This window comes from Camelus bactrianus, chromosome 6, assembly GCF_048773025.1.
Source record: "Camelus bactrianus isolate YW-2024 breed Bactrian camel chromosome 6, ASM4877302v1, whole genome shotgun sequence".
NCBI lineage: Eukaryota > Metazoa > Chordata > Mammalia > Artiodactyla > Camelidae > Camelus > Camelus bactrianus.
Genome location: NC_133544.1, coordinates 1,031,344 through 1,055,730, shown reverse-complemented (window position 1 = coordinate 1,055,730; position 24,387 = coordinate 1,031,344). Strand labels below are relative to the sequence as shown.

At 61.3% G+C, this 24,387-nt stretch overlaps 1 protein-coding gene and 1 long non-coding RNA gene across 7 annotated transcripts; one reads left to right on the top strand and one right to left on the bottom strand.

Moving 5' to 3' along the window:
• Window positions 1–3,737: 3,737 nt before the first annotated feature.
• On the bottom strand, window positions 3,738–14,143 carry GPR132 (G protein-coupled receptor 132). 6 transcript variants are annotated; one of them, XM_010968852.3, is made up of 3 exons: window positions 14,069–14,143; window positions 9,345–9,432; window positions 3,738–6,002 (listed from the first exon to the last, which is right to left on the bottom strand). In XM_010968852.3, exons 2-3 carry the CDS (start codon window positions 9,349–9,351, stop codon window positions 4,900–4,902), a joined length of 1,110 nt encoding a protein of 369 aa, XP_010967154.1. In that variant the 5' UTR covers window positions 9,352–9,432; window positions 14,069–14,143; the 3' UTR covers window positions 3,738–4,899. The 6 variants fall into 6 exon arrangements, with proteins under 6 accessions (XP_010967154.1, XP_010967153.1, XP_074220971.1 ...); XM_010968851.3 differs by having other exon boundaries at window positions 3,738–6,560; window positions 14,069–14,124; XM_074364870.1 differs by lacking the exon at window positions 14,069–14,143 and adding an exon at window positions 12,879–13,307.
• Window positions 14,144–19,334: 5,191 nt separating this feature from the next.
• On the top strand, window positions 19,335–23,960 carry LOC123612425 (uncharacterized). Its single transcript, XR_006719661.2, has 3 exons — window positions 19,335–20,059; window positions 22,425–22,603; window positions 22,679–23,960. It is a non-coding gene; the product is annotated as an uncharacterized LOC123612425 (long non-coding RNA).
• Window positions 23,961–24,387: the final 427 nt, after the last annotated feature.

Genomic DNA, 24,387 nt, shown 5'->3' with positions numbered 1-24,387 from the left:
CATCCCGCCAGCGGTGTAGGAGGGGCCACCCTCTCCACCCCCTCTCCATCCCTTGTTGTCTACGATTCTCGCCATCCTAGGGGGTACGGAGGCCGCAGAGTCCCGAGGGAGGTTTGGGGGGCGGTCCTGCTGTGGGGTGGCTCCGGGGGATGTGGATGTGCACTACATGCCTCCTGGGGGAGCTACGCTGCTGCCCAGCCCGCCTGGGGACAGGGCCACCGCCTGGCCCCGCCGGCCCCCCGCCCTCCCCACCGCGCCCGCTCCCTCCCAGCCCGGCCCGGACACCCACGCTTGCCCCCGCGGTTTTCCCGGATTCGCACGAGGCCAGCCACAGGGCTGATGTCACTGTCAACCACGGTGTCACTGTCACTTGTCCCCGGGGCGCAGGGCCTCTCGGGCTAGGTTTCGAGGTGGCCCCGCCCAGTTCCCCTCCCTTCGCGCGGGGAAGGGCGCAGCCGGGCCCCGCGCTCGCGGCGGCCTCTCGGGTGGTGCTGCCCCCTGGCGGCCGCGGGCGGGAGACTCATGGCGAGCTCAGCCTCGCCCCGCGCCCTCTAGGGGCCGACGCGGGGAAGACGGGCCTCGGTCGTCAAGGTCCCCGCAGGACCCGGCGGGCTGTCAGGCACAGCCTAAGCGGGGGAAACACGTGATCTCAGTGAATGCCCCCAGCATCCCTGCGGGCGGGCCCTGTGGCCATTCCCAAATTGCAGATGAGGACGCTGAGGCTGGTGTCCTGGGAAGTCCGGGGGGTTCCCGACAGTCTTAGTGACCCCGAGGTGGGAGCGCTCTCTGCCTGGCGTCAGCCCCACCAGCCATCACCAGCGTGCTTTTCTGTGCACACTCACCACTCGGGCGGGCCTGGCGTATGCAGGCCCCTCTCCGCCCCTCCCACGGGGTCGGGGGGCTTTGGGCACAAGGTCCCTCCCTGGGGCTCTGCTGCCCTTCTACCCCACCTCCGGACAACGAGACCCCAGATCCTCAGCCAAGCCGCTGGAAGCCCACCTCCCGGGCCGGTGTGTGCACCTGTGGGCCGCAGCCACTTGCAGGGCCAGGGGGAATTGGGGAGCCGGGGGGGCCTCGCCCTGCCCCAGCTGTGCAGGTGTATTTATCAGGGCTGGGAGTGGGGAGTGTCTGGCTCAACCGTCTGTTAGGTTGTTGATGACTTTTCAAATATTTGGACGTACGTGAGTGCTCAGAATGTCAGGGAGCCCGGGTGGGGCTCCACGGCTGGCACAGTGCCCGCCCACCACACGACCATCTGTCCCTCACTCCGTGACTCAGGGAGCCACCGTAGGGCCCGCTCAGGCCCAGGCCCTGTCCCAGAAGCTGGGAGTGCATCGGTGAACAAATAGCTGGATGTGCCCAGGAGGGTAGGCTGGGCTGCTCGGGGCGGCGGGGCGGCCCCAGAGGGGCCTCAGGGGCCCCCCCTCAATTCCTGCCTCCTCCTTGGGCCCCAGGGCAGTAAGGGTGGGCCTCACTGCACTGGCCTCCCTCCCCACCTCCGGGGAGCGCTCTGGGCTGGGGGTGAAGCAGGAGAAAGGAGGGAACTAGTGAACAGGTGAAGTAGGGGGTGAAGAGGTGGGGGGTGAGGGTGTGGGAGAAGACTGTCTGAGCCACTCTCAGGCCCCGTAACCACACTGCTAACCTGAGAAATTTCCCTCATCAGTGTGACTCAGATGACAGGGGAAAGGTTCGTGGTCAGTGACTGAAGACTCAGTCATAATAAGGCCGTCCGTCGGGGTGGGGCAGGGGGACATGGCCAGGGAGAACCCTAGGCTGGCCCCGCCCACTGCCTCCCCAGCTGCTCCCCAGGGTCTCAGCTCCAGGGCAGGGCGGGCCTCACTCCATCAGGGTCCCCCTCCCACCCCTCCACTAAGCTGAGTGGGGCCGCACACTGAGGATGGCGGATTGGTCTCTAAGTGTGATGCCCGACCTGGCTGGGCCCTGAACACAGAGCTTCTGGTCCCCAGAGCGACTGCCCCTCCAAGTGTCCATCTTCTAATTTCCTGGGGGCCCATGTCATCCCTGCACGCACCCTCCGAGAGCCCTGGGGGCGGAGGCCCTCCGAGGAACACCCCCGGCAAAGTCCCAGCGGCCCCACATCTGAACCAGGTGCTCCTGGGGCCTGAGCCCTGCCCCCTATACTCCCAGCTCCCAGGGATGAGCTGGGGGCTGGGCAGGCCTCGGTGGCAAACCACCCAGGAGGAAAGGGGCTGCTTATTGGTCACACGCTGTCACAAAAGATGAAGCAGGGAGAGTCCCAGCCTGGGTGTGAAGACTGGTCTTGAACTAAGGGAAACCCCTTTGCTGGGGGTGGGGGTGGGGTGCATTCAGAGTCACGTGACACACATGCGCATAAACCAGGTGGTCTCCGAGACAGCGTGAGAGGCCCGAGGGCTGGCCTGGAGGGGGTGTGGGGGTGGTAGACAGGCACCCCCCCAAGGCTGGGCCCCCAACCCTGGGCCGGTGCAGACTCCTGCTCCCCGCGTCTCTCACCTGGGCTCCTCCATTTTCCAGGACTTTTCTCTCGTCCTTCTTGTTGTTTAAAAGCATTAGAGCCTCAGATGTGGCTGGGCCCCCTCTGCTGAGCCCCTTCAAACCGGGCTGGGCTCTTTCAGACCTGGCGCTTCTGGCAGGAAAGGCAGGGCCCCAAGGAAGGGGCAGCTCTGGGGGCGACGGGGCCTCCCCGACACCCACCTCTCCCCGCTGGAGCCTGTCCAGGCCAGACTGCGTGGTCCGCATCCAGGAGTCTGGGGAGACCCAGTGCTTTGGGGGGTCCTAGAGACGGAGCAGTCGTCTCCAGATGGCCAGAGAGGGACCCGAGGCAGGTCTGATGGCAGAGGGGCTGGCTGGCCCAGGAGGGGCCTCTTGGAGGCCTCGGACCTGACTCTGGGGGAGGGGGAAGGAGGGAGCAACTGGGGGACAGTGCACAGCTGACAGGTGCGACTCCTGGAGGCAGGTGTGGAGGGCTTGGGTGGTGACCATGCCTCCCCGCGTTTGTCATGGCACGGCGGGGTGGGTGGCGACAGGCGCAGAGCGAGTCGGGGTGAGTGGCGAGTGTGGGGCCGTTCCTGCCCGGGGACCACGCAGCGCGGTTCTGGCTCCTTCTTGCCATTTGCAGTGGGTGGGCTTGGCCCCCGAAGGGCACCTCTGCCTCCGACCCCATGGCCCCTGTGGACAGGACCTTATTTCGAAGTATGGGTGTCGCTCCCTATTTGCAGGCATCACAAGTAAGGATCAGCTGACGGGATCGTCCCAGATTATCCAGGTGAGCCCTGAATCCAGGGAGCCAGAGGGGAGACGGAGGAGGAGGCCGCACGAGACGGGGTGGGCCTGGGAGTGACGCGGCCACGAGCCCAGGGCGGCCAAGGCTGGCGCAACACCCGGGCTGAGAGTGAGGCCAGGCGCCGCCTCCCCCGGAGCCTCAGGAGGGACCGCCCTGCCCACAGCCTGCTCCCAGGCTCCCGGCCCCAGACGGGGAGAACACCGTGTCTGCTCTAAGCCGCTCGGCTTGCGGTAGTGACAGCGGCCCAGGAAGCGAACAGGCCCTATCTCACTGTGGAAACGTCCTGCGATCCCAGCCTTGACCCGCCGGCTGCTCCTGGGGCCCCTGCCCGTCACTTGGCGAGCCCACCGCACGGCCCCTCACGGGCTTGGCCTCCAGGAAAGCCCTGGAGGGGACACCTGCCTGCATAGGCGCGATGACAGTTTTCTACTTAAAAAGGAAGTTGGCACCCACGGTTGTTTCATATTTTTATTTCTAAACGTGTTTTCTAAACCGCGTATCTTCTCAGTCTCTCCCGTGAAGAAGGCCACTCTGCGGCTGCCCAGGGAGCCGAGAGCCCCGGTCCATCCAGGCGGTTCCGGGCCGCTGTGCTGCGGGCACGGGGGGCGTGCCTGAGGCAGAGCTAGTGGGTCAGCCCCCACCTGACCCGACCCCACCACTAAGGGCAGGGTCGCTGGCCCTGTCACAGATGGGGAAACCGAGGCGGCCGTGCGACCTGGCCCGATGGGGCTGGTTGGGGCAGGACCCGGATCTCACTCAGCTGTGCAGGTTCCCGGGAGCCCACTGTCTCCCCGAGCACCCAGTTCTGTGCTCCGTCCGTGCTCCATCGGTGCCTTGGTGAGGGGCTGGACTGGCCCGAACCTGCAACCAGCTTCTCCCCGGACAACCAAGCCGGGAAGCCTTGATGAGAAGAAATCGCAGCCATTCTCCAAGCCCGGTGGCAACACATCACCCTTCCTGGGGTGCACAGCGGACACCTGGCTGATGGTGTCCCTGACAGGGTACCTGGGCTCCCTGCAGGACGCGTGGGCTGCACCCGCCCCGCAGCTCCCCTGAGCGTCTGCAGCCCAGTGCAGCATCAGCCGCAGCCGAGGGCCCTCGGGGCTGGGCTCCTGGCCCCTGGTGACCAGGCCTGCCTGCACGAAGGTTCTGAGGCAGAAGCACAGAGGCCCCGCCATCTCCCTTCCAAGCCATTCAGGCGACGCCTGCAGAAAAGCACAGACAATAAAGTCATCACTTGGGGGCTGACAGGCACCTCCCTGTGCACGGCTGGGCCAGCTGCCAGCTTCCCCAGACAGGCACACGGCCACTGCCAGCGGCCCTGCTGTTTGCTAATAGCCGAGAGCCGGCCAGAGCACGCCCTCCTGCCTGCCGCGCGCTCTCCCGCAGCCTGGAAGGCGCCCTCACTCTGGCGTGCCGCCACCTTCCTCATGGGGTTTCTGTACCCAGTGGGGACGCCTGGGAGACCGGGACCCCCAAGGGGCAGGCTCCAAGCATGAGAAATTGGTGGTGTGTCATCTGGACGGGGCTCCACAGCTGGCGCCGTGGACACTGGCTGGCGGGCTCAGTGGCAGAGAAGTCATGGTGCCGGTGTCCTGCCCTGCGGCAGGCTGAGCTCAGCACGTGTCCTCGGTCAGCCTCTCCAGGGCACCCAGCCGTGGCCCGGGCACGTGGACAGGCCCGGGGAGTGTGCAGCCATCTGTGAGTGGCGTGGGCAGCTGCACCTCCTCCGAGTCCTTGGAACACGTGAGCTTGGTGACGTCCGCCTTTGTGGATAACTTTTTCCACTCCTTATGGATTCTGCACAATTCTTGGCGCGAAAGTCCCGTGGCCAGCATGTAGATGATGGGGTCGGCCACGCTGTTGACCGTGGCCAGGCCCAGGAACACCATGGAGGTGGTGTACAGTCTGGCTTCGAAGGCGCACACAGATTTGGCATCTCCCCTGTAGTAGGAGAAGGCGACAGCTTTGGCCAGGAGCACCAGGTGATAGGGAGCGAAGCAGAACAGGAAGATGGCCACGACCGCGATGGCCAGCTGCTTCACCTTGGCCTTCTGGGTGGCGCTCAGGCCAGTGCTCAGCTTGGTGCTCCGGAAGATACGCTGGTTGGTGAAGGCGATGATGGACATGGGGGCGGCAAAGCCTGCCGTGAACCTCGCGTAGTAGTACACTGCCACCCTGCGGTTCATTGGCAGCGTCTCGAAGCAGGTGTCATTGTCCTCCATTTGAAACACCGGGTAATGGACGAGCCCGACAAGGATGAAGATGGAGGCTGAGACCAGCACGGCGGTCTTCTGGTGGCGGCGGCCCCGGCTCTCCAGCGCATACACCACTGCTACGAAGCGGTCGCAGGAGACACAGCACAGGAAGAGGATGCTGACGTAGAGGTTGCAGAAGAAGATGTAGGCGGTCACCTTGCAGGCCCAGGGGCCCAGGGTCCAGCGGTGCTGCCTCTGGACGTAGATGACCCAGAGCGGCAGGGTGCCGATGTAGAGCAGCTCGCAGAGCGCCAGGCAGAAGAGGTAGACGGCCAGCACGTTGCCCTGCAGCGCCTGCAGCAGTGTCAGCCACGCCGTCAGGCAGTTGGCCGGGAGACCCAGCGTGCACACGGCGCTGTACACCGCCACCAGGAACACCCTGCTCTCCTCGAAGGACATGGTGCAGTTTGGCGGGGGCGCGCCAGTCCACAGGGCAGGGCTGGTTGCTGACGTGCCGTTTCCTGTGGGACAGAGACAAGCCTGAGGGCGGGTGTCCCTGGAACCGCCTGGAAGAGACTTGGCGGCGCTCAGGAAGGCAAGAGGGCTCATGGCCGCCCCAGACAGGACACACCGGGGGCTGAACGGTTTCCAGCGGGTGCTGTTGTTGAGCCGGGGTTGGGGGGGGGCTAGGCTGGTTTCTTTGCTTGTCTGTTCCTTGGTGGAGGTGCTGGGGATTGAACTGGGACCTTGTGCATGCTAAGTACATGCTCCACTGCTGAGCTGTACCCTCCCCCAAACGTCCCCTTTCTATAAGGACACAGTCATAGGGGGTCAGGGCCACCCAAATGACCCCATTTTAACTTGGTGGCCTCTGTAAAGGCCCCACCTCCAAGTGCAGTCACCTTCTGAGGGCCTGGGGGTTTGGGCTTCAGCGTGTCTTTTTGGGGGGAGCACGATTCACCCCATCACAGAGGCGAACAGAGAGTCAACTCTCTTCTCCAGCACACAAACAACACTTGGAAATATGACCTCCATGAGCGGCAAAGACGCGGTCTGCATTCTGTCCACAGGGCCGGCGGCTTGGAGACCAGTGATCGAAGGGTCACATTAAGAAACCCATTTGGAGGAGGGAGGGTATTAAAAAACAGACAGATAAATAAATAAATAAACCTAATTACCCCCCCAAAAACCCCAAATCAAAAAATATGATGTAGCAATTTATTTTTTTTAAAAAAAGGGGACATTTACACACAGGGCACACACAGAAGAAGACAGCGCCAGGCCAGGGAGCCATGGGCTGCAGGCAGCGGGCCTCCGAGGAGCCAGCCCCGCCCGCGCCTGGCCCGGGCCTCAGCCCCCGGCGCGCGCGAGGCTGAGTGTGGGGTCTCACCCCCGGCCCGAGCACCTCTGCCGCAGCAGCCCGAGCAAACAGCACGTCTTCCCTCGGCTTGACTGAGTTTGCTTCTCGCTCTGTTTTCCTCTCCTGCTGGTTTGGAGGTCACTGAGGCTATTTTCAGTCTTTCTGAGAGAGCCCTAGACAGTCTCGTGTTTGTGTGTGTGTGTGTGTGTGTGTGTGTGTGTGTGTGTCTAAATGTCTGGAGTTACGCAGAGCCGCCACCCTCCTGAACGGGCAGGAACCCTGGGGCACTGTCACTCCGAAGCCGCGTGTCTGGCGCGTGTGCGGCTCTGTCCGGTTACCTCAGGGCCGGTCCTCTGTCTGTTTAACCCTGCACGTCGGCTGGTGCTGGTGCTGCCCGCGGTGGTTGGTGGCCGTGACCTCGCACCACCTGTCCCTGCTCCCAGCGGCCGTGAGTTGGCCACAGGGCTCCCTTCCTTCACTCCTGCCTTCCTGAGGTCGCGCCCTCCTTCCCCCGGGGCACCCTTTACAAACCCTGTGAGTAGAGCCTGCCCTCAGCTCCGGTTCACCCGAAATGCACCTTCACCCCAATTCTGGAGGGGTTTCCTGAGGACGACGAAGCCCCGCCCCGCTGGAGCCCGTCTTCTGGCTCCGGGTGCTGCGGGGCGGCCGCTTGCCGTCCAGCCGCCGCGCCCTCCGGCCCCACCTGGCGCCTGTGGCGCCGCTCCCTTGTTCTCCCCAGGGTTTAAATTCTAGTGAAATAGCCACAGTGTGAAAGCTGCCACCTTAACCGTCCTGAGCGCGCAGTTCAGTGGTGTTAAGCACAGCCCCAGGGCTGCACAGCCGCTGCCACCACCCACCTCCAGGACCCTCTCCTCGCCCCTAAGGGAAGCCCTGTCCCCTGAACGGGGACACTCGCTCCCCACGCCCTCCCCTTCCCCCTGGCCCCCGCGTGAGGGGTCATAAAGAACGGGTCCTTCTCAGCATCGTGTCCTCAGGACGCTTCCCCGTGCCGGCCCGTGTCCGGACGCCCTTCCTACCTAAGGCTGAGCGGTACCCTGGCATGTGGACGGGCCATGCTAGGTTTACCCAGTCGCCTGCCCGTGGCCACTGGGCGGCTTCCACACTTTGGCTGCTGTGAACGTGAGTGTGCAAATACCTCCTCGAGACCCATTTTCACCTCTTTTGTGTGCGGCTCGGAGTGGGATCGCTGGAGCACACGGTGAGTCTCTTTTTAAACTTTCCTTTGAGGGGGAGGTATTTAGGTCGGTTGGTTTGTTTTCCGCGGAGGCACCGAGGATTAAACCCAGGGCCTCGTGCATGCTGAGCACGCGCTCTACCGCTGAGTGATATCCCCACCTTTTTTTTTTTTTTTAAGCTTTTGAGGAACCTCCATACTGTCCTCCCTGGCACATGGTCCCTTTTACGTTCCCACCAACAGTGCACGAGGGCTCCCGTTTGTTCACGTCCTCACCGGCACTTGGTATTTGGTTTTGGCAGTGGCCATCCCAGTGGGTGTGAGGGGTCACTTCTCTGGGCCCCCCCCCACTGCCCTAACACCCTGGGACTGGAGCTCCATTCTCCATGTGGACGGAGGTGTGACCGAGTGCCCCGATCCAGTGGTCGGTTCTCTGTGCCAGAGCTGGGCTCCGCCCAGCAGAGGGGTTGAGAGGCCGGGGGAGCCCCGGGCCACGGAGGGCGGTCCTCTGGTGGGAGAGAGGTGACATCCTGCCTTTGCACGGGCGGTCCCCTCCTGGACGGCTCTTCCCCTCTGGACACACGAGTCCTCCACAGTGCCTGCCACTCTCCCTGGTCCCCAGCATTGCCCTGTCTCCATCCCATCCCTCTCGATGGTCACACACCCCTGGGGGCAGAGTGTAAGGGGACCTAAACCCAGGTAGAGGCCCTCGTGAGGCCTGTGGGCTCCCAGCCGTCAGAGAGGCTCTGGTTCTCTCCCTGCTCCCCTTCACCCCCTCCAGCACCGCCCCCACCTCACAGCGCACCTACTGGACTCTGAGTGTGGCTCCGTCACAGGCCGCCTGCTCGGGGCCGCACGGCCACACCAAGCCTCCAGTCTCCACCTCTCCAAGCCCCCTGGTGACCAGCCCTGGGCACACAGGTGAGAGCCCCTGCACCCACCAACAGTGCACACAGAGGACCCTGATTCCTGGGGAAAGAGCCCCTGAGTGGGGATGGATGAGTCCCCAGAGAAGGGGAGAGTCTCTGCAGGGTATCTGGGCCTTGGCAGACAGAGCCTGGGACTGCCCCTCAGCCCTGCTGCTGGTGTTCGCTAGCACTTCAAGAGAATAAAGAAATGGGAGCTGCCTGTGTCTTGGCAGAGGGCCTCCAGCTTTGCTGTTTCCGAGTTTATTTTGATAAATCTAGTTTTGCATGTGAACTTCTGCATTAATTGCCCCTGTTACGAGACAAAGTGCATTGTAGCAAAACTCTCACCGGCTCCCTGCTGAGTGTTTGAAGTCAAAGGAGACATGGGGGTGGGTCTCACCTGGCATGTTTTCCAGCTGTCTCAGGGCGGCGCTGCAGTACACGTCACATGCCTGTTGAGAGGTTTACTCCAGGAGTTTTAAAGTGACCTAGAGAAAGAGTAGGTTGAAATTGCTTTAGGGAAATCAGATTAAATTACAAATTAAGTCATTTGACGAATGGTTAGTTAAAATTTGCTACATGCCAAGTCTTGTATTTATCCTGTGGGATACAACAGCAGATCCTTGATATGTAAAGAGCTCCTACAAACCAACAAAAATAGAAGGGTCAAAGCCAATCAGCAGATCATTTGCAGAAGAAGTAAAAATAGCTCCTAAAAATTCAAAAAATGCTCAACTCCGCTTATGTAGTTAAAGAAACAGAAACATTCATATAGTAGTCTTTTTCTCGCCTATCAGGTTGGCAAAAATGAAGAACTTTAATTCTTAGTGTTGGTGAGACAATGGAGACGTGGGTACTTTTTACTGTGTTCATGGGAGCACAAACTGGCACAAATGTTTTGGAGCACAATTTTGCACCATGGCTTAAAAAATCTTCAACATGCTTAACTTTGGATCTGGTAAAATCCTTTCTAGGAGTTCTTCTTGGTGAAGTAATTATCTGAGATCCAAAGTGCATAGACATCACCCCTGTGAAAGGGACCAGGACCCCGGGACAGTGACCACGGCGGCCTCAGTGCACAGAGGTAGGCAGGCACAGCGGGTGCTGGCAGGCGGGGGGTGGAATTCCAGGCACCCTGTCTCTCAGCTGCCCTCTCTAACCAGAGGTGCCCCTGAGGTAAGCTCCGTTCTACCAGCCAGATAGGGTCCGGGGGAGGCAAGCGCTCTTAACTTTTTCCTCAGGGAACTGGGCTAGAGAGGTGTCACCACCTGTGCCCCAGCCCCCACCCCAAGCCACCTGCCAGCTGGAGACCCCACCCCGCGGGGAGCCAGCACCGCAGCCACCCCGCCCCGCCCCCCGCCCCGCCCCCGGCGGCGGCTGCGCTGCGGGTAGATTCCCCTCAGGCCCTCCTTTGGCAAGTGCACTTTAGCAGCCGGAAATACCAGATGTTTACCTGAAACTACAGAGAGTTCACTGAAACTTAGAATTTGTAAGTAAGACCTCAGAACGAGAGGCGAAGATAAGATGCTGAGGCAAGAAAGAATCAAGAAACGGTATCTCCCAAGCCTTTTGAAAACTTTTGAAACTGACATAGCCTGACTGCCAGCAGGGGTGGGCCTGGAGGGTCACTGGGACCCCCCGCCCACCCTTGCCCCCGGGACTCATCCAGCACCCCTGCAAGGTGGGGAGGGGTCCAATCCTGCGGATACTCTGGCTGAGGTCTACACCTGGCCTGGGAGGACCCTGCATGGAACTCTGCCTTCCAACGAGATGGTCCAAGGCCCTGAGGGCTGTCACCTGGGGGGGGCCGTCAGCTCCGGGGGTGAGGGAGGGATAAGCCTGAGGAAGGGGGCGTCCAGAGGGTCTCCAACCGTGAGGGTGGCCCACATGAGCTGTGAGGACACCAGCCCAGCTGGGAGCAGTCCAGAGGCCCCGAGCCCCAGGAGCGGGGGGCGGGCACCACCGGCCTCACCCTGGGCCCGACCCCTTCCCCAGAACTGTGACTCTGGAAAGCTGGAGGACAGCCCCTTCCCCAGGGGCTGCGTGGCACCCTCCTCCCTGATGAAGCTGGGAGCAGAGCGGGGCTCATGTTTCTAGAAGCCACTTCTGCAAAAGCGGGAGGAAGTGGCCCAACCGACAGTGTGCATCCCTCGGGCTGAGGCCCGTGGGCAGAGCAGCGGTGGGCGAAGCAGACCCCGGGGCCTGCACTTTGTCCGTCCGAGGGCACTGGCTGGCCCTCTGCTTGCCCCCCTGCCCCGTGCAGCCAGTGCAGAACAAAGCTTGATGTACAGATCCGGGGCCACGTCCCTGACCATCAGGCGCCAACAGTCCGCCTGGATGGATGAGATGGGGGCTGGAAGGGACCACATCGAAGAAACAGCGGCCCCGGCACAAGGCCCAGGCCGGAGCAGCCAGGTGGTGGGACGGCCCGGGCGAGGGGAGCGTGTCCCCACACCCAGTGCGCAGTCTTCGCCACCCCTCTCGCCCCTCCCCCATGCCGACAGGGCTGGGCACCTACCCCTCCACCCACTCCCCGGCCCAGCCCCCGGCCTCCGGGCCGTCTGCTCCCCAGAGCTCATCCTGTCTTCGGGCTTTGTCCCGGCCGGTCCTGCCCGATGGAAGCACGGCTGCAGGTCTCAGCCCCAGGCCCACTCCCAGGGTCTTCGTGGCTCCAGTGACACGGACACTTCCGGCTTGCTCCCCTGTCCTTGCTCCCTGTGTGTCCTCCTGACCCATAAGCTGAGCAACCCAGCGTCAGTGGGTCTTGTGTCGTCCTTGGTTGACAGCTGGGACACCTGGCAGCCGCGCCCTAGGTGTGGAGCAGGAGCCTGGCCGGGGTAGCAGCGGACTGTCCCCTCTCGGCGTCCGCCCTGCACCAGCCCCAGAGCGCCCAGAGCCCATCCCCGCTGGCAGCTGGGGCTCTTGCCGGCCCAGGTCCAGTGGGCCTGGGGCCTGGTCCTCTCTGCCTGCCTGCACACAGTAACCTGCTTTTCCTCGCCTGCCCCACGTCCCCACCTGCCTTTGGGCAGTCTCAGCTCTGGGGCAGGTGGAGGGACAGACCCCACACGAGGCCTCGGGGAGGACAGCCCGCCACGCCCACAGCGCCAGCCTGGGCCTGGTGGGCTTGGGGTCTCTGTCCCTGACCTGGGCTCTGGGGCAGGCACAGGCCGTGGAACGAAGCCTGAAGCCCCTTCCCTCCCCGGGCCTGGGCTCCGGCAGCCCCAGCCCTAGCCCCTGCCAGCCCTGGGCCCCACCCTGGTGCCTCCACGAGCCCTAAGGCCTTCAACCCAAACCTTCCTCCCTGCGGGGCCAACCCTGCCCCCTCAGCAGCTTCCAGGTGCCGCCCCGCCCCCGCCCCCATACGCTCACCTGCGGCCTGTCTGCTGGTTACTTTTAATGAAGGAAGATTCACCCGCAGAGGTCTGGGGGCGTCACTCTGGCTTACACAGGGGACAACTTGAAATTGATGCTAGAACAGCCTGTGTGTGGCCTAAACATACCTTGTCCATCTGCTTTAATTATTAAAGAAAAGGGCGCACTGACCAGAAGCAGAGAACGTCCGAGCGGAAGCGCCTCCCGCCCTGGGACGCCCGCGCGGGCCCTCCTTCTGTGACGACCCCCTCCCGGGGGCTGGGCCGGGCTGACTCCCTGTGTCCTGCTGGTCTGGTTTTATCAACATCTTGTGGGAATGTATCCCTGACTTCTTTAATGTTCGTGTTCTGACAAGATACAAAACTGTGCTGGAAACCCTGCGTCTCCAGAGCAGGTCCCGTCATCTGAGAGCTGTCTCCTGGGCTCTAGTCCCCAGTTTGGCTCAAATAAAACTCTTCTCTTCCTACTAGAGATTGTTCATGGATTATTTCCACTGACCCTTTCAATCCATTGTTATGTAAATAAGCCCGTTTTGCGGACAGGAGCTGCGGTGGACACTCACAGGACGGGGTGGAGTGACCTGGCCCCCAGTGCTCTCCCCAGGTGCTCCAGGCCCTGCGTCTGCCGCGAGTCCCTCCCGGCATTTAAAACACACTGCAGCCGTTTCACCGTGGGCCGCTGCAAACGGGCACAGAAGCGCAGCAGAGAAGCCTGTCCAGCACGTGCCCTCCTGGCTTCCCTTGCAGGTTCTGAGGAGCGGCTCCCCAGGACGCCCGGAATCCGGCTCCCGTCTGGTGGGTTTGCTGTAACGTCTTTCACCGTTTCACCACGGCCGGCCTTTGGGGCTCTTTCCAATCTCTCGCTCCCGCCTCCTCACACCCAGACCTCGGGCCTCACTTCTGTCCTTGTGCATCGGTTAGACTTTGGGGAGGGAACTGCTGAGTTCCTACCTATGCTCTGAGGCAGCTGGACTGGGGCCTCTGACCCACCCTCACTCCTCCCACCACCGGTTAAAACGCACCTGCATTTCCTTGAGTGCTAATGAGGTTGAACTCCCTCCCCAAACACACATCTGCTGTCCCACCTCTGTCCTCCCCGCTCCGCCTGGCGGGTCCTCTGACATCACTTGTCACCGTCCAGGCAGAGGGACGCCCGGAAGAACCACCCTTCCCGCTGCCCATCCTCCGTGGCCAGCCCCTGCCCGCCGCTCTCCGCGGACACTGATGGGACACTCCACTGTGCCCCAGGACCGTGCCCTGTGACCGGGCTGGTCGCCCACCCCTCAGAGACCCCGCTGTCCTGCTGGCTTGACTCCTGCCCACGTGACCGGGCCCAGGCAGCCCCTGGAGGCCAGGGTGAGAGGCCCTTTACGCCCGACCCCGCCAGACGCCTGCGATTCAGCAGCAAGCACGTGGCACCAGCCCGGGAAGCTCGGAGTGCCTGGACCAGGGCGAGGAGACGGTCCCTGGACAAGCCAGCCCCTAGCTCCTGCCTCCCGCCCCAGCCAGCCGTCTGGTGGGGACCGTGCTGGAGGAAATCTCAGGGCGGGCAGAGACGCCAAAGCTACAACAGAGGGCTGCCCCTCCCCCAGTTCCCCCCCCCCCACCACGTTTGTGGTCAGTGGTGCCCTGGGTCTCTCTGGGTGAAGGATCCCAGGTTAATACCCCCCACCTTTACACCAACGAATCACCTCTGCTCTCAGGACCCATCCCCCGGCCCTGACTGCTCCCAGCACGTGGGCCCTGGACTCACTCTGAGCTCATCCTGACAGCCGGCCTCACACTCTCTGTAGACGCAGCTGAGAGCTTTCAGGAAGTAGCCAGGGTCCAAGTGTGTTCTCTCTGAAACTCCCCTAACCGCAAACAGAGCGAGACCTGGGGTTGGCCAACCCGGCTCGGTTGTCATCCTGCTGGTGGTGAGACAGCGGCCTCACCACTTTCATGGGGGGCAGATGGCAGAAAGCGGGGCCCATCCCATTTCTCCCCATGGTTCTGACGACACCCAGACCTGCGTTCGCTCTGGGCCTTCCTAGGCGGCTTGGACCTGGGACCAGCTCACACAAGCTACTGGCGCCTGGGGTCCCCAGACAAATGGGGCTGGACACAGAGGCTGGTGTGGCCCCTCGCAGGCGAGGCAGGCACAGAGCAGAGCAGCCTCCAAGAGCCTGGCCCTCCCAGGGACACCCATGGGACTGCAGCACAGAACAGCCCGCCACGGCCCCAGGACAGCGCCTGCCCCCAGCACCCAGCCATTTCACATGGAGCCCAGCCTCCTTTCCGTCTGGGGGTGGTGCCCCGTGGGGGGAAAGGCCCAACACACCCACCCTTGGCGCTGTCTCTGAGTCCCCAGAGCCAACGCCAGCCAGGCCAGGTGGCTCTGTGGGTGGGTTTCCACATGAAGGGCCACGTAGGGTCCCCTGGGACACAGTGTCCATGCTGGCTAGTGGGGCTGTGTCTCCTTCTCTCTCTCTGGCTTGCAAGACCCCAGACAAAAGTTCATGGCCAGTGTCCTCAGAAGATGCTGGGGGGTTGCATGTGACCCACGGCCTTGCCTGCCCACCTTGGGCCCAACAGGCTGGTTCTGGGTTCCGGGGTTTGGCAGAGCACTGTGGGCCCTCCATGTGTCCACCACGGAGGTCCTGGCTTTTCAGCCCAGGGCAAGGCTAGACCCCCTGACATCTGGGGGCCATCTGTGCCCAGCACCACAGCAGGGGAAGTAGGCACCTGGTGCGTCCACGGCTAGGGGAGCCCGGGGTGGGCGGGCCCCACTCTGCACTGTCCATCAGGACATGGGGTGTGACCCAGGGCTCCCTCTGGGCTCCACCCTACACAGCAATTTCTCAGTGTGGAGGGGGCTCGGAGCACCTAGAGTGCCATGTGGTGAGAGGGCCTGTGCACAGGGCTCCCCTCAGCCTTCCTGAGACACCTGCCCAGGGCCTGAGGCATCCAGCACAGGCCACTGCCAAGGGCAGCGCAGCCTCCCAGGGCTCAGGAGCAGGGCAGCCCCTCCCAAATGAGCCATAGCAGGTGGAGCCGAGGCTCTGAGGGGGCAGGGCAGCTTCGGGGTCCAAGAGAGTGGGGTCCTCGGCAGGGGCCAGGCCATGTTGGCCAGCAGGCCAGGCACCCCAGAGATAGCGAGGGATGGCTGTCACTCCATCGGTGGCACCCCCTGGACCTGCTCCCTCTGAACCCCCGCTGAGGGGTCTGCGCTTTCCCGGGCTCCCCCACACCCAGCTGACGGGCTCCGGCGTGGAGCAGGGGCCGCTGTCACCCTCTGCGCACTGGCTGTTGGGTCAGGGATGGCAGCGGACTTGACTTAGGTCAGCTGAATCCACTCCCCAGGCTCTCAAGGGGGTCTAGGAGGGTAACTGTGCCCACCGCAGCCCCTGCCCACGCACAGTTCCTGACCAGCAAGGCAGGTGTGAGGGAAGACATCTGGGAGGGGCTGGGTGCGTTCCCTGAAGGCTGAGTGTCTTCCAGGCAGGAGGAAGGGGACTCTGTGGCCCCCTCTGACAATGCACCCAGGGGACGCTTTCCCCAAGAAGTTCAGTGGTCCTGACTTCCGCCAGGTTCCTGTGAAACCCGGAAGGGTTTCCTCATTTATCTCGTCTGCAGTATCATTTTCATCATCTCGGGGAAATTATCCACCATGCTAAGTAGGTCATGTGGTCACAGATTCCAGCCTGAGAAGATGCACGAGAGGGGCAGTGGGCATGCTCTCGGGCACCTGCCCGGCCAACGTGCTCACCTGGGCAGCAGGTGTCCGCCCTCCCCACGGCTCCCGGGGAAGAGGAGGGCCGTCACCCAGCCCGAATCCCCCGCTCGGTTCAACGAGCGGGAAGACGTCCTCAGGCGGGCTTCACGGGAACCGCCGGGCCACGCTGGGTGCCGCCCCGTGACTCGCACGCAGGGGCTTCCGTGTCCACCTCCAAAGCCGAGAGCGTGCCCTGCATGCCCCAGAGCCACCCCTCCCCCGCCACCTGACAGCCAGCCCAGCGCCTGCCACCCGGCTCGTCCCCAGGTGGTTTCAAACCGGGTCCCAAGCAAGGACGGAACACTGCAGTGGACGTCACGTCTCTGGGTTTCCCTCCCTGGGAAGCAAGCCCCCACCCCCGGAACCCACCACATTTACATTTTGAAGTGACCTGGCTGGTTGCCTCATAAAAGTCAAGATTTGCTTGATTGGATCCTCCCAACCTCATGTAACCTGTTCCTCCATCACCTGCGGTTCCCCGTAACCAGGAAGTGATCCCAAAGCCCTGACAGGTCATAACAGCACAGCAGGCAGCTCACGGTGACAAGGCCTCTCCTCCGAAAGTGCAAGTCACAGGTGGACTCAGTCCCGCACCCCGGCCCCTGGTCCCGGGGCCACACCTTCCACCTCCTATCCGGGGGCGGCCACTGTGCTTTGTCTGCTGAGTGGTGACTTTCCAGTAAAGTGATGTTTCCACCTGTGTCCCCAGGCAGGCCAGGTCACCTCTGGCGGCAGCGAGGGCCTTAGATTCATTCTTTCTCTCCCCAAGTGTCATTAAGGACTCAGAGACTTTTATTGTGGTAAATTACACCTGTATAAAATTTGCCATTTTAACCATTTTTAAGTGCACAGCTCAGTGACAGTAAGTACACCCACACTGTGTGACCATTACCACCACCCACCTCCAGAACTTTTTCCTCTCCCCAAACTGAAACTCTGTCCCCATTAAACACCGACTCCCCCTCCCTCCCCAGGCCTTGGCGCCACCCCCACCCCCCGGTGTCTGTGAAACTGCACCAGGAACCCCGTGTGGGCCCCTCCCTCCAGGCCTTGGCGCCCACCCCCCCCCCGTGTCTATGAAACTGCTCCAGGAACCCCGTGTGAGCAGAACAGTACACTATGCCCTTTTGTGACTGTCTTGTCTCGCTCAGCGCAGCGTCCTCCAGGCCCACCCAGGTCGGCGCAGGTGTCAGGACTTCACTCCTCCTTACGGCGGAGTCATACTCCGTCGTGTGGGTGGGCCACATCTTCACCCACTCACCCATCGATGGCCACCTGGGCTGCTCCCTGCTTTGGCTGCTGTGAACACCCGTGAGCAGGACCCGAGGACGTTCTCATCTCTGATGCGCTTCCGACAACCACAATCATGACTGCTGAGGCCACTCAAATTGTCCCGGGTTTGACAAAGCGTTTCCCCACCTCTGTGGGGATGATTATATGGCCCACCTCTTTAGATTTGTTTTTTGGGGAGGGGCAATTAGGTTTATTCATTTATTTATTTTAATGGCAGGGCCAGGGATTGAACCCAGGAACTTGTGTGTGCTAAGCACGCGCTCTACCCAAGCTCTACCCTCCCCACTAGATTTGTCATTACAGTAATTTCCGCCCATCGATCTCCAAACACCATGTGCCTGGAGAGAGCCCTGCTTTGTCGCACGCGTGTGTCAGTCTGCTCCCACGATGCCAAGTGCCATTGCCTTGCAATGATGGTTTTTCCGCCTCCAGTAAGTCTTCCAAGCTTTCCTGACTGCCAGCCTCTGCCCTTCTCCCAGGGAGCAGGCTCCAGCCCCGCCTCCCCCACCTTGGGGCCTTAGTGATGCTGACTCAGGGCTAGGGGAGGGGACGGGGCCTCTGGTGGTTTTCATGGGACTCAGTACCCGCCTCTGAGGGCGGGAGTTCCCCAGACACCAGCTGGGGAAGGGGCTTTCAGGGCAGTTTCGGAAAGAGCTTCCCTGAGAAAGAAGAGGCTGGGAAAGGAAAGGGGCTTTTGAGAAGCCATCGCCCCAAGAGCGTTGTGATTCTGAAACTTGTTACCAGCCCATGTTCCTCTGACCGGGGCACTCTAAGTATGAGTCACTGGTCACGGCTTCAACAAAGTTATAGTGTGTCTTAGTTCAGCCCAGGACAGGCTGCCCATCCATCACCTCCGAGTTCCCAGATAACTGTGCTGAACACACAGGGGCATTCTCTCTCGGGGCTGGCCCGGCAGCTTCTGTGGCCTTGGCCTTCCTGCTTGCCTCCTGGTCTCTTGGTGAGCTCCAGCCTTCACACCTGCATTCCAGGTGTCGGGAAGTAAGACGGTGGAGGATGGTGCAGACCTTCCCCTTTGAGGAGGTGTTCCAGGATCCTCACTCAGTACTTCCGGTCCTGTCTCCTTGGGTATGCTGTCCTGTGGCCACCCCTGGCTGCAGGGGGGCTGGGACATGTGGTCACTGTGCCTGCTGATGCTGCGGGCTGTTCCTAAGCAAGAAGGAGCACTTGGATATGGGAGGTGTGGCCTCGGGCACACACTGTCACCAGTTTTCCCCCAACCTGGTAAGAGCAGGTCCCAGGCAGGTGGGTGTGCACACTGGCCAGGCCCCAGGATGAAACTGCCCCCAGGTGAGAAAAGGGTCTAGAGCGGGGTTGATCTGGGAGGAGGGGGGAGCTGGCGGAGGGGGTCTGGGGGAGAGACAAAGAGGGGAGACAGAGGGAGAGGCCCCGGGGACAGGTTGGGTCAGCTCCTGCAAAGGCGGCTCTCTCCCCACAGGAGCCCCAGGGAGCAGGATCTGCATGGAGAACCGAAACCATCAACCCATATGGCTCTGTTTCACCAGCATTAGCAGGATTTGCTACACCCCTTTCCCCACCAACAGAGCATCACTCCTCCCAAGGAAGCTAAATAGATGCCAAATACCCTTATCTTTTGTTCCAGAATTTCCAGAAAGACCCACCAACTCTTCAACTGGAAGCATCAGGTGACACTTTGGGTGATATTTTGGGGACCTACCTTCAGCAGTCTTTTGGGGGCACCAGAGGTTTCCAGACACAGCACGGGGTCACCATCACACCGAATCTGGCTCACCTGACAGGCCCTCACCTCTGCCTGTCTGTCTGTATGTCTTTCTGTCCCTCTAGTCCCAAGCCCTGGGGGTGGCGGGTCTGCACCCCATTGTCCTTGGTGTCCCTGAGCCTCCTGTCCCCTGCACATATACCCCATGAGTGGAAACTGCTCACAGAAGACTACACTCACATCCAGCCCCCAGGGCAGTACAAACCATTCTTGGGAGGGCGAGAAGGGAAACTGGAACTTGGATTATGATGTGTTTGCAAAGTAACAAGAAGCTTCCTCTTGCCGCACAGCGAACCCAGCCTAGGGGGATGACACAGCTGATGCGACACCGGACAGCAAAGCCTCAGAAGAAAGCAGAAAGGATCTTCACATCCTGTGTGGCTGTCCCTGGGGCAGGACAGGTGGGGCCGCAGCCACTCCTCCGGGACAGGACCAAAGGTGGCTTCAAATAGGCCCACGCGCCGAGTGACACAGCAAAATCAGGACGTTCATAAAAGAATGCACAGGATTATTTCTTGGCAGCCTGAACGGAGAAGGACTTAAAACATCTCCAAAAGCATCACAGGACGGCAAGAAGAAGGGGAACCTGATGATGTCGACGTGAGGACTTCTGCCGGCCACGGATGCCGGGACCAAGCCAGCACGTGAAGGCAGAACAGGAGAACACAGGTGCCGGGTCTAAAGCTGACAAGAATTAATACTGCAGGCACACAAGGAACGTCTGCACGTGGAGAAGGGCAGCTGAGCAGAGATGCTCAGAGAAGCATTAGCACCCCCGCGGACGCACGGCCCGCAGACCACGCCCATCCAGGGCGCACCCACTTGCCCCCGCATCTTCTCCCGCCCCAGCCCCTGGGCTGTCCCTGCCGCCCCAGGGAGGGAGCCGCTGCAGACAGACACCAGGCAGCACGACCGTCCAGGAGCCGGGAAGGCCCCAGGTGAGCCAGCCTCCCTCTGGGACAGGCCGGGGCACACGCAACAGGAGGCTGTTTTATTAAGCACCTGCTGTGTGCCAGTCCCCAGACAGGAAGAGTTACTCTTTCCCACCCCAGATGAGGGACCCCTGCCCTCCCTCAGCCCCCCTGCCCTTCCAGAGTATTGCCCCCAGACCCCTGCCCCGACCCCGCAGCTCCTCCCAGGAGTGTGGCCCTCGGGCCTTTGTGGTCCAGTCTCAGCAGCTTTTAGGAATCATCTGTTTTGCCCTAAGGGTCCCATGACACAGGGAGAGTCCCAAAGACCAGGCCCCCCTAGACGTCCCCCTGCAGAAGAGCAGGCACAACTTCTGCCCTCCCCCGGCCTCTTCGGGAAGCTTGGTCCAGCCCCCAGCAAGACCCGAGACGGAGCCCAGAGGCCTGGGTCGGGTGGCTGCCTTCTCTGCCAGTCCATCTCCTGATCTCACGTGGTCAATGGACGGCAGTAGGTCTGGAATGAAAGCCGAACCCTTCCCCCTGGTCGCCCTGCTCTGGGACCCCCACGGCCTCACTTCCCTGCAGTGCAGCCCAGGGAAGGCCAGGACCTCCCGCAGGGGTCCCCACCCAGGGCAGTTTTGCCCCCAGGGGACATTGAGCCTTTCTGGAGACGCAACTGGGTGAGGGTGCTGCCGGCTCAAGTCGGGGGGGGGGGGGACGGGGTGTGGTGGCAAGGGACGTTGCTCAGGCCAGCCCCTCCTCCACCACAAAGAATTTTAGGGCCCCAAATGCCAAGAGCTGGGATAGGGAGCCTGCATGGCCTATAGGCAGGTTTAAAGCAGGCCCAGTTTTAGGAATTGCTCTGAGGAGGGTGGGCAGGGACACAGGCTGCCTACCAACCCTGCCAAGAGGGACTGCCCCAACCCACTACCATCCCAGGCCCCAGAGAAGCCCCAAGCTGTGGGGCACCACGGCGGGTGGGCGGGCAGGTGAGAGCGGGCCTGGAGGTCTGTGGCAGCCCATAGGGTCTGGGCCACTGTGCCCTCCCCAACCTGTCACCCTGCAGTATCAAGTAAAAAGCAGAAGTGCCTCAGGGCGGAAAACCACCAGGGTGGGACTGTCGAGGGTGCTGGGGTAAGGCGCCCCTCGCTCCCCACCCCTCTCCACCCGCACCACGCAACACCCACCTCCCTAGACAGACGCAGCAGAGACAGCCAGCCCACGTGGGAAACACCTAGGCTGATGTCTGAGGCCACAGCTCATGCCGGAAGCAGTCCGGTTTCCTCTGCAGGGAGCTGGGGCTCCAGCCAACCTCAGCTTAGAGCAGTTCGGGTAACACCCAGGATGGCAGCTCCCAGGCTGCTGGGCAGAGGGGACCAGGGCGGATGGACAAACCCACTGGGTCTGGCCATCAGCTCACCCCAGAGAGCATTTACTGGGCACCTGTGTGTGCACTGCCCCGGGCGGGTCCTGGAGGGTGGGGGATCTCAGCCCTCCAGGAGCACACAGCCCAAGGAGGGGGCCCTCAGGTCAGGGACAAGCACTGCAGCACCCTGTGGATCACAGTCGTGGTGTGTGGCCGGAAGCACTGCAGAGGGACCTGGGGTCAGTGCAAGGCAGCGGGTGCAGGGGCCAGGCCTGAGCTGGTCTCCCAGGGTGATCACATGGGAGGCTGTGCTCAGGGCTGGAAGAGTCCAGGCAGAAGAGGAGGGCAGAGCGAAAGGGTGTGTGTGTGTGTGTGTGTGTGTGTGTGTGTGTGTTGCCACCTCTTCCACTGGGATCCCATGGGCTCCTCCCACCTCACAGAGAATCCAGGTTGGAGGTGGAGCTGCCGCCACTCCCTGCCTCTCACCTGCAGGTCCCCGCCCTTGGCCCGCCACCTGCCAGGGCTGAGGGGGACCCACACCCACCTGGACAGGCCTCCTCCACCCCACCCCCACCAGTATCCTGTCAACTCCCTCACCCGCCTGCCACAGCCAGGCTCCCCCATTTGCTCACATGCCAATGAACCCAGTGCAAAGATGGAGGCACGCACCCACACGCACACGCACTCCCGCATGCAGACATTCAGGAACGCTGCCAGGGGCCCAGGGAGGCAGGAGGAGGGCCAGCAGGGCTGGGGACTCGGGCCCAGTTGTGTCCTGTGTGGCCAGGCGGGCTGCCCGGGTTCTCTGGGCTTGGCTCCCTGGGGCGAAGGCAGGGCCCCAGGATGTGAGCTGCATCTGCAGCCGCCCCTTTGTCCCTGTCCCCCGCTTTAGCCTCTGCCGGCCAGGCTGGGGTAGATGGGGAAGTCCCAAGGTAGCATGTATGCACAGGGGGGTCAATTCCCGGGGCCGCCTGGGGCCCCTGAGACTCCACACCAGCTTTAAAATGGGTATTTCCATCCCTGCAAAAGAAATTCACATCGCCGGAATTTGGACGGGGACGCAGGGGACCTGCAGGTGGCTTGGGCAGAGCTGACGTTCTAACCACAGGAAGCCTTCCAGTCCGTGAACGCAGGGCGTGCCCCCGTTGCCATGTCTCCTCTCAGCAAGGCTCTGTGGTTTCTGTTGTCCAGACCTTTTATCTTCCCGGGTAAGTCCATTTCCAAGGATTTTATTCTTTTTGATGCCATTGAAAATGGAACTGATTTCTTAATTTCCTTTCCAGCGTGTTTGCCGCTAGCAAACAGAAATGAAGCTGGTCTCCGTGTTGACGCCGTGTCCTGCGACTCAGCTAACTTCACCTGTCGGTTCTGACAAGTTTTTTTGTGGAATCTTTAGGATTTTTTTTTTAATTATTTATTTTAATCGGGTTTTTTTTTCAAATGGAGGTGCTGGGGATTGAACCCAGGACCCTGTGCCTGCTAAGCACGTGCCCTGCCGCTGGGCTGCACCCTCCCACCTAGGGTTTTCTACATATCAGATCACATCATCTGTGAATAGAGGTCATGCGGCTTCCTTTCCTGGTTGGATGCTTCCTGGGCCCACTCCCTGGGGCAGCCCACACTGCTCGTTCCACACAGAGAGCCCTCCTTGTCCCGTTTACAAAACTGTGACCCTGCGGAGGAAACGTACATCCTAACTTTATTCAGGAAAAAGGCACCTGGCTCCACTGTGAACTTCCCGCCACCACTGACGGCTGTCTGCCACCCCTGGAGCCACGGCCACCCCTGGGTCCTGGTGCCGGGCTGTCCAGCCCCAGGCTTTCCTGCGGGGAGGTGACAGGGCCATTCTAGAAGTGCGGCCTCCGCAGTGTCCCATCTCGCCTTCAGACACCACGGTGGGCTGGCATCTGTGCTCTGAGGCTGCACCTCAGAAACCCCGGACCACCGTGGGGAGACAGTGGACAAGATTGCGTCCCCAGCTGCAGCCACAGGCTCTGGCTGTGACCTGCGTGCTGGGCTCTCCCTGGCTCCTCTCTGCCCGGCGGAGCCGAGCATCGCTGAGAACCTCCTGTCAGTGATTAGGAGAGCTGACCCTCGGCTGGCTGTGGGGCACTGTCCTCCATCCTCTGTCTTCTGTGTCTGCACTTGCAAAACAGGTCTTTCCAGCCCCAAGTGTTCACGTGGGAAGACTTAAATACTGCTTCAGTTGATTTGCTAGGCGCAGGACCATTCAAGCTTATTATTTCTTCTAGAAATAAATCTATTTCTAAATAGATTTCTAAATAGATTCCTAAAAATCCATTCTATTTTTGCAATGCAAGGCGATTCACCCCTTTCAGGTGAGCCATCTGGCCTGTGGCACGTGCATCAAGCTGTGCGGTGACCAGTCCCCTGGGGTATGAAATCTTCCCTTCAGCTCCTTTGTGGCCATTCCATCCCCCATGCTGACCTTGAAGTTCCCAAGACAGGGACTCAGCTTACAACCCCTACAGTGTCCTTCTTTTCCAATGTAAGCCACTTCCGCTGTCCCCACCCCACTAAGTCTGGATATGCAATGCTTTTTAAAATAATCATTCAGTTCTAGGTATTTAAAAGTCCTTACCATGATCTCCTTTTTAGCTCATGAGCTACTTTGTCACAGTGCTTGTCTATAGACATTCCCCCAACGCTGTATGATATTTTCAAACACACAGCACCGTGAAGACAGATGCACCCACCACTTACCTTCTACAGTTAACGGCTTACTGAGCTAGTTCTTTCATCCATGCGCGCATCCATCCATGCATCCGTCTGCCCACCTCTCTGTCCATCCACTCTGCCCTCTCCCTTTTCCCTACAAGTCTCCCTTTCTTGTCTTAGGGGGCTGATCACAGTCAGGGGTGCTCTTCCAGGACTGTGCCTGGTGAATGGGACACCAAGGAGAAAGTCCTGATGGGTGGATCCTTGGAGCTGCTGCCCACCCACCACCCACCCACGGGCCTGCTGTGGGCTC

Excerpts from the sequence above, each read along its gene's own strand:
- GPR132 (XM_010968851.3), bottom strand. The coding sequence starts at position 6,090 with ATGAGCCCTCTTGCCTTCCTGAGCGCCGCCAAGTCTCTTCCAGGCGGT.